Source organism: Oryzias latipes, chromosome 11, assembly GCF_053564925.1.
Source record: "Oryzias latipes strain Hd-rR chromosome 11, Olatipes_Hd-rR_3.1".
In the NCBI taxonomy this organism is placed as follows: Eukaryota; Metazoa; Chordata; class Actinopteri; order Beloniformes; family Adrianichthyidae; genus Oryzias; species Oryzias latipes.
In genome coordinates this window covers 25,907,213-25,919,214 of record NC_136247.1, presented here as the reverse complement: position 1 = coordinate 25,919,214, position 12,002 = coordinate 25,907,213, and the positions used below count along the sequence as shown (strand labels likewise).

The window sequence follows — 12,002 nt, the reverse complement described above, 5'->3', positions numbered from 1 at the left end:
GTGGTCTATATTCACCAAACTAGCAAGCGTTGTCGATCACTGGCAGTTCAGAGACTTTTGGGGAAATTCAAACATCCTGAAATAAAGGCAAACAAGGGAAGTGAGGTTAACGTTTTGGTTCAGAGCTTTTCAAGACAACATTTTATGAAATCTTTTGTTTTTTTAAGCAGCAAACAAAACAACTGGAAGACACAATCAGAAAATGAATCACCATCGATATTCCACAGAAGGCTTTATTTACATCATCCACATCATTAATTAACAGTTTGAAGGTAAAACATAAAGGCCCGTACACACCGGGACGAATATTCGCCAGGCGTTATTCGCCAGCGTTTTTCGTCACGTTTTTTGTGTTCACACCCAGGCGATTTTCGCTGACGATGAGTGGAGTGAACATGCAATTTCATTCCCTGACATTAGATGGCGCTTAATGTAAAACAGAAATACTCCTGTACACAAGGTGGCGCTGCGCAACTTTACGCTTCTTAAAGTCGCTTTTCACTCAGAAGAAGAGAGCAAGTATTTACGCGCTTGTCAGAATCAAACAAAGAAAACATGAATATTTCAAGCACCAGTTGCTCCAACTGGTGCTTGGTTCGGGGATATTTTAGAATGTCCGTCATTATTGCTTCGCGGCAGTGTAGACGCTACTTTGCGTCTATCTTCTTCGCTGGTATGTGTGCTCAGCAAGGCAGTTTTGTGTTTGAGCGCCCCCAAGTTGTGTTTTACTGTAACTTCAGAAGCTCCAGACACGTGAGCAAAAGCGCCGTTCTCATTGGTCGAGTAGATTTCGACGCGACGCGTCGAAAAAAAAAAACGAACCCGAGGCGTTTTTTTTTTCCGACGCTTTAACGCCTGGCGTTTTTTCGCGTCGGTGTGCACACTCTCATTGGTGCCCTTTGTTTAGTCACGAGGCGTTAAACGTCGGCGAAAATCGCCGGCGAAATTCGTCCCGGTGTGAACAGGCCTTAAGTGTCTGAACATTAGACTGTCATCCTGCTTTGGGCCACTAGGGGGAGCTGTGAGTCCGTCTTCAGAGTCACAAAGAAGTTGATGGAAACTGAGAACCGCTAAATGAATAAAGAAATTCATATTCAAGGTTACAAGTGCGTATTCATACAAAAGCTTTTTAGAAAATGAGCAATAATTATCATCTTCACGTCAAAGCTCCAAAATGAAAGCCCCTCTGAAGAATCAGGGGCATCAAAGTGAACTTTGAATTCAACTGAAGGCTCCTCTGACAGGTTGGGTTATTTCCCCCCCCACTTTTCTTTGATTTCTCTTTTTGTGTACACGTTCATGCAGACCACTTAGCTCGCTCTGTCCTGATAATTCTATTTCTGCTCAAGAAAAAGTCTTTTTTGCAGTTCGTGCCTCGGGTTTCTTCTTAAAGTGACAGCACTCTTTGGGAGGGGCCTTTTACCACGGTTTTGCTTTACGAGGAATGGAAATGGGGATTTTTGAATTTCTGAACTGAGGTCCGGTTGTTAGAGAAACTAAAACATGTCCGCCTCATGTTCCTGTTACCAAACTCCTGTCTGTTGGTGATTTCAAGGGTTTTCTGTCCCGCATAAGTCCTGGACTAAAGGATGGTTTTCCAAATTGACCCCCCGCTATAAACTTTTCACGCACGTAGTACCCAGTGAAAATGAATTTTGGGATAAGTGAACGACCCCACCCAAAGAAACGATGACATCACAGCCAGAAAAACCGTCAAAAAAAAAAAGAAATGGGGCCAAAATTCCCTTCCGGGGCTCAAAAAACAAATATTTTAGATTCTGCAAATGAAACCAAAACCCAAATACCCAAAGGAAGTGTTGAAAGTATTATGGGATGGCCACCGGTCCTGTGGCTTGGTGGCCATTTTGTGGCAACGTGTGAAATTCGGCTTTATCCCACAATATGGGAAAAGAAAACGTCACGAAAACGTCGCCTTCTTAAGTGGAGAACCATAAATACACTTTGATTGACCTCTGACCTCTGGAAAAAGCTGCCTATAGTACCAGCTACAAAGTGAAACTGTTCTGTTGTTGCCTCAAGCATCATTAGGGAGCTACTGGGGGGTGGGGGTGGAATTGGAAGATTTAGATTTTGAACGGCTTTAGAGTGGCAAGTTTGCAAAAGTGATGTTCCTTTGCATATTTTACTGGAATATTGTGAAAATCTAAAAACCATCATATTTTTCACATCTGGAAAAAAGAAAAGTGGCAGGGTTGACTGGGGCAGAGGGGAAAATGAGGGCGGGGGCAGGGAGCTCCTGCGATACGATGCAGCTTTATTATTATTATTATTATTTTAAATTCAGATTGAAACTAACCTCATATTTCCTGATTATGTTTTTTTTATCGTCGCTTCTGGACTTTTTTTAATTAAAAGTACCAAATAAGAGATTTAGTGGCATAATTCTGACGAAAGCTTCTCAAGAATCCTTTTAGTCTGTGTTGTAACGACAGAAAACGGAAGGGCTCGTGCTGCAGCACGCTATGGCGCAGCGCCGGCATTCCCATGATGCCACACTGCCTGCAAAGAGTTGCTTTTCCCTCCTGCAGACAGCAGAAATGCCATTAGAGCAGCAACTAAGTCTGAAATCCAGATTTCTCCTGCTTGTGTCAGCTGGACTCACTAATTTTTATCTTTGAGTCTTGCAGACGTCCCACTTTCAGAGAACAGAACGCCACCCGACTCCACCAACATCAAAAAGTCCCCGTGAGGGAGACGGGGGGTGATGTAAGCCCTCAACCTCCAGCCCCAACATGAAGCCTCTGTTTAAGTGGAATCATCTCTTTTCATGGAGTCTGCAGCTCTGGCTGGGATTGGACACAGCGGATGCATCGCCATGACGCGGTTTTTCTGATTCGGAGCTCCAGCCGTCCGTCCCACAGTGGGGCGTTCAAAGTTGCGTCAAGGTTGCAAAGCTTATTAGACAGAGCTGCTTCATTAAAGCTGAGCTGCTGTTGCCTAATCGACTTGGTGCAGATAAGAAAACCTAAAAGTGTCTGATGAGAAATAAGTTGGAGGTAAAAAGAAAAGAAAGTTGGGATCAAGTTTCTGTTTATTTCTAAAACCAATTTTTCTGAATCCCAGAAGTTGAAATTTCCTAAAGAAATCCTGAATTAGTATTCCTTTTCCAGAGCCCTCTATTCCCCTTTAACCTTTTTTCTTTAACAATCTCCGTGCCAACCTGATGAAGTTGCCATGGAAACGTTTGCTTTATCTTTTTGAAGCCCAAATATGTGTAAATATTAAAAGTGTTTTTGGACTAAAGCATCCATTCCTAATCAGTTTTGTTTAGTGGAGCTTTGATTAGAAATATATTGAAATACAAGAGTCATGTTTTTGTTTACATGCTTTTTATAAATGTATTAAACATTTGAAAGAGGATTTCCTCTGAAAATCATTTCCAAATGTCAGCCTCACAAAAGCTAAATCTTTCCTGACTTCTGACTTACTTAAGCCCATTTTAATCATCAGTCTCCCGTTTGAACTTCTTTACGATCAGCGTTTTTCTAATCCATACGCCTGTTTTCCCTTTGGACACTTTTACAGACATCCTCATAAATAGTGATCATTCCCAGCTTATGACTTGTCTTTTGTTTGATGTGATTCATGCAGCTCTGACAGAAACGCTGCTCACAGCTCCATACATTCTTTCAGTCATTTTTAACGTAAAAGTCGAGTTTTGAAGAAGTCTTTAAATGCACCAAGAGGGCGAGGATTTGGTTTAAACATAAGATACTTAAATGTGTCTAAATATCAAAAGTTGAATAATTTCAAATGTCCTATAGTTAAAAAAAAAGTTTTTAATTTTCAGTTATTTGGATTACTATAATCAGAAAGCTCAGTTCCTGGTAAATAAAGCATTTTTTAGGAGTTTTAGTTGGACTGGGAGTTTCCAGCATTCAGCCTCCACATCCCATTCACTTTCAGAGGGTTCCAAACGGCAGAAAAGGGCCTTGGAGCAGATGTTTGAGTTCCATCAGGGTCTTATTGCTGTATCTGGTGGCAGTGCTGCTCATCTCCAAAAAAAATTAAATAAAAAAAGTTCTAACCTGCTGCATCTGCGACATGGTGAGGGGGACACAAACGGACGAATTGTAGAAGGCAAAAGTGGGACCGGAAACGGCAGATCCCCTTCACAGTCGGGTATTTTTAAGCCATCTGTGTCGAAACGCTCCTGCCGTCTGCAGCAGACCCAGACCGGAGAGTCTGTTGGAGCAAAGCGGCCAAAACCTGCTGCTTGTTTCAAATTTCACTCATCTTTTTCATCGAATGTTTCCACAAACTGAAGAAAGACCTGATAGCTTTGATCTCAGACTCTGAGGCTGGATACTTCAGCGTTTGGGCCCTAAAACAGATGCACATACTGTCCTAAATGAACTCATTCTGAACTGCTTTGATTCTTCAAATCAAGCCAAAGTTTTGGCTTTCTTCTCCTTTTCCTGCAGAAATGTTCACACCTTGCAGACTGAAGTCAAATCGAATCAACGATTCCAAAAAGATGCAGCTGAAAATCTCCCCAAAGTATGCATCTGCCTGGCAGAAAGCGGACGCAGCCTGCCGCGCTTTTTGAAATGTGGCGTTTACTGGGGAACTAAAGTCACATTAAAACGGTTTCTCAGTCTTATGAATTTCGGAGTTGCAGTTCGGAAACGGATTGATTTTCTGGCAACTTGGACACCGTTTGAGCATGTTTACAGATGCAGCAAAGGTCGCGCTCTTCACGGATGCATTAGGCGGCGTTAACGGAGCAAATTGGGTCGTTTGAGAGATATTATTAATTCAAGAGAGCCAATTACGTAATCTGTTCCAACAAGCCATTGAAATGAAGGAGTCTTAAGGGGGACTGAGAGCATGAACTTGTCATTTGCAGAATTAGTTAATCTCAAATACCAATATGGTATAAAAAGGAACATTTCTGTGGTTTTTCATGAGCAGTTTGCTGTGATTTGGATCCGTCTACTGGATTCTAGTTTCCTTTAGTGCTGCAGATGGATTGGTCTCTAACAGCCTTGGCGAATTTCTTCCCTGCATTAAAGGAGAGTAAACGTCTTTTTTTTGTTTTGTTTTTTACATTTTAATTTCCGTAATAAATTCAGAAACAAACAGAATTCTCCAGCAGACGGTCGGTTCCTTTAGTGTAACTGCTCCCGAGGAGAGAAATGCTGGCGCTGCACTCCAAAGGATGCAGGCCTCCCGGATCATTCGAGTCTGCGGTCCAATCCACTGCTCTCTGAACATTTGCCGACCAAATCCCCGGATCTGTTTCAAGGTGCAACAGCTGGGATCGTCAGATCAAAGGAAACGGCACGAGTCGGGGCTTTTTCCAGGCCAGCCGCCGCTTCCTAGTGAATCGTTAATGTCTTTTGTCCCGCGTTTGGAATGTTTATTTTAGAGGCTGCTTCACTTTCTTGTGAAGGTGAAGTTTTAAGGAGGAACTGGGAGTTTCTCTCCGTGCGGCAGTCGCGCCAGGCGGCGGACGATTAACCACGACTCATCAAACCGGTAGTGAGGTTTGATGAGGACCACTTGGACCCATTAGAGCGCTCATTCAGTCTCTGCGCACGAGTCCAGGGGGCATGTGGGAGAGCGTTCCTCACGAACCCCGCAGCCATGTAAAGGGTGGGGTCACCCCCCCCTCCCCAGCACAGTTTCAGTAGTTGTACTTTCCCGCCTCTTCGACGGGCGCCGCCGCTGTGTTTGGCAGAAAGAGTGGTTTTGGCGGAACTTTGGGTTTGAGGGACACTGTTCTTCGGATGATTGCCGCCCGCTGCACGTGCGGCCCGCCGCTGTAGCTGTGCTGCCGCGTCAGGCAAGCGCTGGCGACCGACTGCCGCTGGCTCTCGCCGTTAATGCTGGTGTTCCTGCCGGCGGCGGTGCTCGGAGGTCCATTGCTGCTGCTGTTTGTGTTCATCCTGGCCAGAAAGTGCGCGTGCCCCCCCCGTTGGTTAAAGCTATGGTGGCGGGGGACGGCACCGCCCCCACTACCCATTTTGATGATGGAGTGGCGCTGAGGCTGATGACGTGTCACCGAAAGCGCCGCCTCCCCGGGCTGCTCAGGAATGACCTGCTGTTGAAGAGGAGTTGAGGAGGAAGAGGAGGAGGAAGAAGGGATAGATGTGGAGGAGGTGGGGTTATTGGAGGATGAGGAGGAGGAAGATGAGGATGAGGTGGAGTTTGGAGCGGCGGTGTCCAGGCGTTTGGGGACGCCCCCTCCTGGCAGAGCGGCGGTACTGTAATAGGAAGCAGACTCCGTCTCGGGGATCTGCTGCTGGTGATGCTGACTGCTGCTGCTGCTGCTGTTGTGGTGGTTGCTATGGTGAAGACTGTGGTTGCTGTGGTGAGTGCGAGGCTGGCTGTGGGGAGTGTGATGATGGTGGTGATGAAGGTTGTGGTGTCCTCCTCCAGAGGAGGACGACGGCCCCGGGAACAGCGAGGAGGAGGAGGTGGAGGTGAGGACCTTGATGCCTCCGGTTCCCGACGCGCTGACCTCGTGGATGTGCTTGAGCAGCTCGTCCAGCGCAGAAACGTCCACCACTGTTTGGGGAAGGGACTGTTGGGAGTGGTGATGAGGTGGGACTCTTCCTCCTCCTCCTCCGCCTGATGCTGATGCTGCCGTGCCTCGCTCATCGATCTTCCTCTCCTCCAGGAGATGCAGCGACGTTGAGGATGCGCCTTCGCGGTGAGCCGCTCCATTGCTCAGAGCGTTGGGGTTGTGGTGAGAGAAGGGAAACACCGGCTGGTTCAGAGAGCTCCCGACAACAGCCATGAAGCCGTGAGCGGATGCGGAGGAGCTGGGGCCCGACTTATGGCTGCTGTCCCTGGCGCCGCCGCCGCAGTCCTGGCTCTTCTCGTACGGATGATGGCGGACGGCCTTCAGGCTCCTGACGTGGAGCTCCGGGGTGGAGTCTGGAGTTGGCAGGCCGGAGAGCTCCCCGTCCCCCTGAGACAGAGACTAAAACCAGGTTAGACCATTTCAGAAGAGCATGGGATACAAAAGCATTCAGTAAAATGATCCATAGCACCTCAAGCTCCTGATAATCCCTTAAATCTTCAACCGGTAATGTGGTCAATGTGAATCAGCTGATTTACGATGATCCGCTACCGTAAAGGGTTACATTTCAGCCAGAGGCTGCTTTTCTCGGCTTCAGAAGCCGCTGGATTTCCGTTAATGCGAGAACGGTTGCAGAGTTACGTCAGTGGAAAGAAGGTCAACAGTGGAGCTAAAGCTGCTGTGCTAAAGGGTTAAGAAGCAAAACATCTGAGGGACTCTTTCACAAAGTCTGGCAAAGTCACCATCATGGCATAATTTAAACAAACGTGTTGTATTCAGTGATAGAAATGCCATATTTTACAGATGCTTAGGTTTAAAAAACACATCAAAAAAGTGTCGTCTTCCTATAATATTCACAAACTTAGTACATATTAGGGCTGCATGAGGAAAACCTGCGATATGCGATATTAGTGATCAATATTGCGATGACGATATAACTTGCGGAATATGAACAAAATAACCAAAAACATCATTTCCATTCCACTGCAACAGTTTAAAAATTATATTCCAAATGACCCACATCTACATAGGAGACGAACATCTAACATAAAAGCGCTCCATCTGATTGGTCTATGATGTAAAAGAGTCCATTCGATTGGTCAAATGCTTATAGGGATTTATTTGATTTGTTAAATGCCTCAAGCTGCCATAAGATTGAATTTACACATTTAATGTAACCATTTATTGCAATTTTTGCCGTCTTTTGCGATATGCATATTGCACAGCTTGATATTGCGATGATGATAAATTAGTGATTTATTGTGCAGGCCTAGTGCATCTACTTAAGCGATAATAAGTACTTCTTACCCTTTTGTTGCATAGATCCTGGTTAAGTGACACTTTTTAGTCATGGCGTGCAGAAAAACGAGACCAAAAGGAGATCGCTTGTGCCAAAGTGCAGCTGGTTGTTTCTGGACTGAATGTTTTGTGATTGGAAGACCTTCGTCTAAACGCGTTTGGTGGGAATTAGGGTGGAGGCCGCTAAAGCGCTAAAACCTTCACTCGGCTAAAGTTGTGAAACAAATCAAGCAGATGTGTTTAACGGGACCGTAACCGGTCCCATGATGGCCAGGTGACCCGCAAACGGCTTTCAGAATGCGAAAAACTGTCAAGATTACCTATTTAGGCCAGAATTCTTTACTGACAGGAACAATTTACTGACAGGTATCTTTAAAAAAGCAACACCAGAACGATTTTATAATGACATCTTTGCAACAAAAGTTCATTTTCTGTTGGTTTACATGCAAAAAAAACAGACTGTCTGGATTTTTTCCCAAACATTATTCCATATTTCCAGGTTTAAACGTAAGTAACAGTAAGTGACATCATGACCTTTACCCTCTGAGCCTTCTTACCTGGGACAGGCTGAGCTCTGGGTCCCCCAGCTGCAGGCCCTGGTGGCCCGGGTCGTGCAGGTGGGGCTCGGCACGCCCGTTAGGAATGAAAGAACTGTACATTTTGGGGGTGGAAACATCCAGTTTGTCTTCCTGTACAAAGACAGAAAATATTAAAAGTTAAAACAAAAACACCAGGAATGCGGGTCTAGGTTTATTTCTGAGAACTTTTACTTGAAGATGGTCCAAATTGAATGGATAAGAAGTTGTGTGAGCAGAATGCCTGCACATGTCATGCACTAGCAATAACCTTTTCATCATCATCATCATCATCATAAAGCTCTTCAACATCATAAAAGTTGAACAAAGCGCCGTCTATTAAAAGCTTGACATAATAAAACCTGATGAAAACCAATGTGCTAAACAAAGGTAAACAAAAACATAAAAGATGATAAATGAAAATGTTTTCATCATCATTCATTCATCTTCTAAAGCCGTTTTTATTCCTTTCGGGGTCACGGGGTTGCCAGAGTCAATCCCGGCCACACGTGGTCGAAGGCAGTGAGGTGAGAGGGCTAACCACTTCGCCACCGTGCAGCCCATAATAATAAAATCAGAGTAAAATCACATGTGAGACCAAAAACTTGGCTATAAAGCTGAGTCGTGAGTCGCGTGAAAACGCTCGTCTTCTCAATATCACGCGTAATTTGTTTTCTGCATTTGACCCCTCCCCTGGGGGAGCGGTGAGCTGCAGACACGGCTGCGCTCGGTAACCATTCGGTGGATTAACCCCCCAATCCAACTCCTTAATGCTGAGTGTCAAGCAGGGAGCCATTGGGTCCCGTTTTTAAAGTCTTTGGTATGACTCTGCCTGGGGTTTGAACCCACGACCTTCCAGTAACAGAGCGGACACTAACACAAGGCCACTGAGCTGGAACACGCCCCTTCCTGACACTTTCCACCCTGTTTTTGATCAGCCCTCCCAAGGTTTTCCACAGTTTTAATAGATATGAAAGAAAAAAAAGACATTTTTGAAACTTCCCACTGAAGTGAAGAGAGAAGGACTCAAATAAGAACATTTTCTTCAGTTTGGTTGATGTCGCACATTCCCACAGGCCTACTAGAAAATAAAATGTTGATTTCCAACTACTCTTTCCTTTTCTGTCGTCGTTTCGTCTGCAATCATGCTGGAGCGTCACATTAGATGCTCTAAATAACTCCGTATCCATGAATTGGAAACCACAAGATTGTCTGGTTTTACTTATAGCCATATAAACCTTACTTTTTTGGGACTTAGATGAAATATATAACTACAGAATCTAAAGTGGGACTGCATTTATCGTGGGTTCATTGATAGGATCTGAGAGAGTCCAGGAAAGTAACCCTGATAAAATTCTAGATTCTGGTAAATACAACCGTTTCAGAAAGATGCAGCTGAGTGAAATTTAAGCAGCAAAGTCAAAAACCAGGAGTTCCTCATAAAAGAATAATAGAGTCAATTGTAACGTCAGAATAAAAAGTGAAGAGTAGCTTCTAATGATCTCCACGCTTTCCCACTGGGAGAAGGGAGGAGGAGAAGATGAATATTAATGCTTCTTAAAATTCAGATATGTACGTTATAGCCTCTAAGCTTGTTTATATAATCTCAAAAATCTACTTAAAATGCATGACAAAAAAGAGGAAAAAACAATGAGCCGTGTGTATGATAAGCTCAAATCTCTCTGCTTTGACTTTCCATGAAGCTGAACACTCCCCCTCTGGTCATAATCCTGCAAAAGCAGCTTGGAGAATTCCTTTTTACTTTAGCATTTCCTGGCATTTAAAAAAAGTCTCCCTGGTGAGCATCAAACCCGGGGAAATGAAAGGAAAATGAAAGCGTTTTAAAACGCTCCTCCGAGTCAAACCTCTACCCACCTTTGGCTGTCCGTCCAGCAGCCCGTTGAGTTTAGCCAAGGATCGTAGCGACAGAGCGTGAGGCAGGGACGCCTCGGGGTCCTTCCCCAGCCTCCTGGCCCGGTGGGAGGAGCTGCGGCTGCAGTAACACGACACCAGGAAACCCGACAAGATGGCTCCCAGGAAGAACGCCACCAGAACGCACGCTATCAGCAGGGTGTAGTGGACGTTAGCGCTGGCTCGCTGGTCTGTCTCTGGAAGACGGCGAACGCCTGGAAGACACAGAACAGGGCAAAGGAGGAGAGAATTATTACATCTGCAACTAAAGGATAAAAGATTGATTGATTGGAAATTCAAGTATTCCATTTCACTTACTGGGTTTCTACATACATTACAAAATAAAACCATTGTCCATAAACACAGCCACATAAAATACTAAATAAATTGTTAAAACAGTTCATCTGAAAACAAAAAGCAACATCTTAAGCCCGGTTTGCAGGTTTAGTCACATGAACTCGTACAGGGCGCGTTTCTAAGGCAACACCTGAAGAAAAGTCATGAAAATGGAACGTACCACCATCGTGAGTGTGGTAAGTGTATCCTGAAGTATTGCTCAGAGCCCTGGACGTTTTACACACTTGTGATGTGTGGGTGATGCTGTTGTGCGGTGTTCTCTTGCTACACTCGAGTCGTCAGTTAGGTACGAGCACTGGCCCTTTTACTGACCACCCGCAAATGCCGCACGGACAGCGTGTGCAAGTTATACGCACGTGCATGCAGGACGTCCACACAAACTACACTCTGAGTGTCTAATGTCGCCTGCATTTCACTGACTCCCCTAACTTGTTTGCTACGACCGATCGCCCGTAAAATGTGAGAGAACATTTCCTTTCTACGTGGTCACAGAGCGGTCTACAACCTTGAGATTTCATTGGTTTTGTGGGTTTTCACCGGCAGGGAGCCGGTATCCACCTGTAAGGGCAGTTGTGACCAGGGCTTTCGGTAAAGCCACTTAAAGTCTCAAATGGCTACTACCATCTTAAAAGGTTGAATCATGCAATTTCTAATAAAAGGAACGACGGATCCTTCTAACATTAAGATCTCTAGAGGGCGGCTGTGGTGCAGAGGTAGAGCGGTCCAGCTCTGATGGGAAAGATCGCAGGTTCGGTTCCCCCTGTCCTGCCTGCACATGCGTCGACGTGTCCTTGGGCAAGACCCTGAACCCCACATGGCTCCTGGTGGTTAAAGGTGGGAATCGGTGTTGCTGCCATCAGTTTGTGAATGTTTACTTGGGTGAATGGGACAGTGACTGTAGGGCGCTTTGGGCCTTCAAAGAAGGTAGTAAAGTGCAAAATAAGGAAACGCCATTTACCAATTAAAGGACTAAAACTGCCTGCAAACACAAGAACATGAAACTGGCATTATGCAATAAAAAAACCCAACAACATTTTCATAAACTCCAATTCCTTCACTTAAAAATGAAAATGATGAAGATAGATCTAAATGGTTTTTTCCATTCATATTACCGCGCTGTTTAAAAAGTGTGGTCTAGGAGAAACAATGAAGTCAAATCAGTGAGCATAAGAGCCCAGTGGAATGCAGATTTTGAATCTGGTTCCCTGATGACAGCCGCAGACGTCTTTCGCTGAACGAGCAGAAATTTTGCTGATGATAAGTTGACAAGAGAGCGGAGGGAAGAGTGGAAAAACAGATGGAACAGAGGT

The 12,002-nt window shown here is 45.1% G+C and overlaps 1 protein-coding gene and 1 long non-coding RNA gene across 5 annotated transcripts in view; one reads left to right on the top strand and one right to left on the bottom strand.

Moving 5' to 3' along the window:
• Positions 1 to 215: 215 nt before the first annotated feature.
• LOC101160329 (semaphorin-6C) overlaps positions 216 to 12,002 on the bottom strand; it is a 203,229-nt gene continuing 191,442 nt past the window's right edge. For 3 of the 4 annotated variants that reach the window (XM_078955080.1, XM_011480925.4, XM_078955079.1), the window contains exons 21-23: positions 10,300 to 10,550; positions 8,407 to 8,538; positions 216 to 6,952 (exon numbers count right to left, since the gene is read on the bottom strand). In XM_078955080.1, coding sequence (XP_078811206.1) covers positions 5,651 to 6,952; positions 8,407 to 8,538; positions 10,300 to 10,550 — 1,685 coding nt within the window. In that variant the 3' untranslated portion in view covers positions 216 to 5,650. The remainder of the gene's footprint in view (positions 6,953 to 8,406; positions 8,539 to 10,299; positions 10,551 to 12,002) is intronic. The other variant, XM_020706938.3, reaches the window with a different exon arrangement.
• The window catches only part of LOC144995396 (uncharacterized), a 32,495-nt gene continuing 27,317 nt past the window's right edge, over positions 6,825 to 12,002 (top strand). The window contains exon 1 of the long non-coding RNA XR_013658937.1: positions 6,825 to 6,962. This is a non-coding gene — a long non-coding RNA (uncharacterized LOC144995396). The remainder of the gene's footprint in view (positions 6,963 to 12,002) is intronic.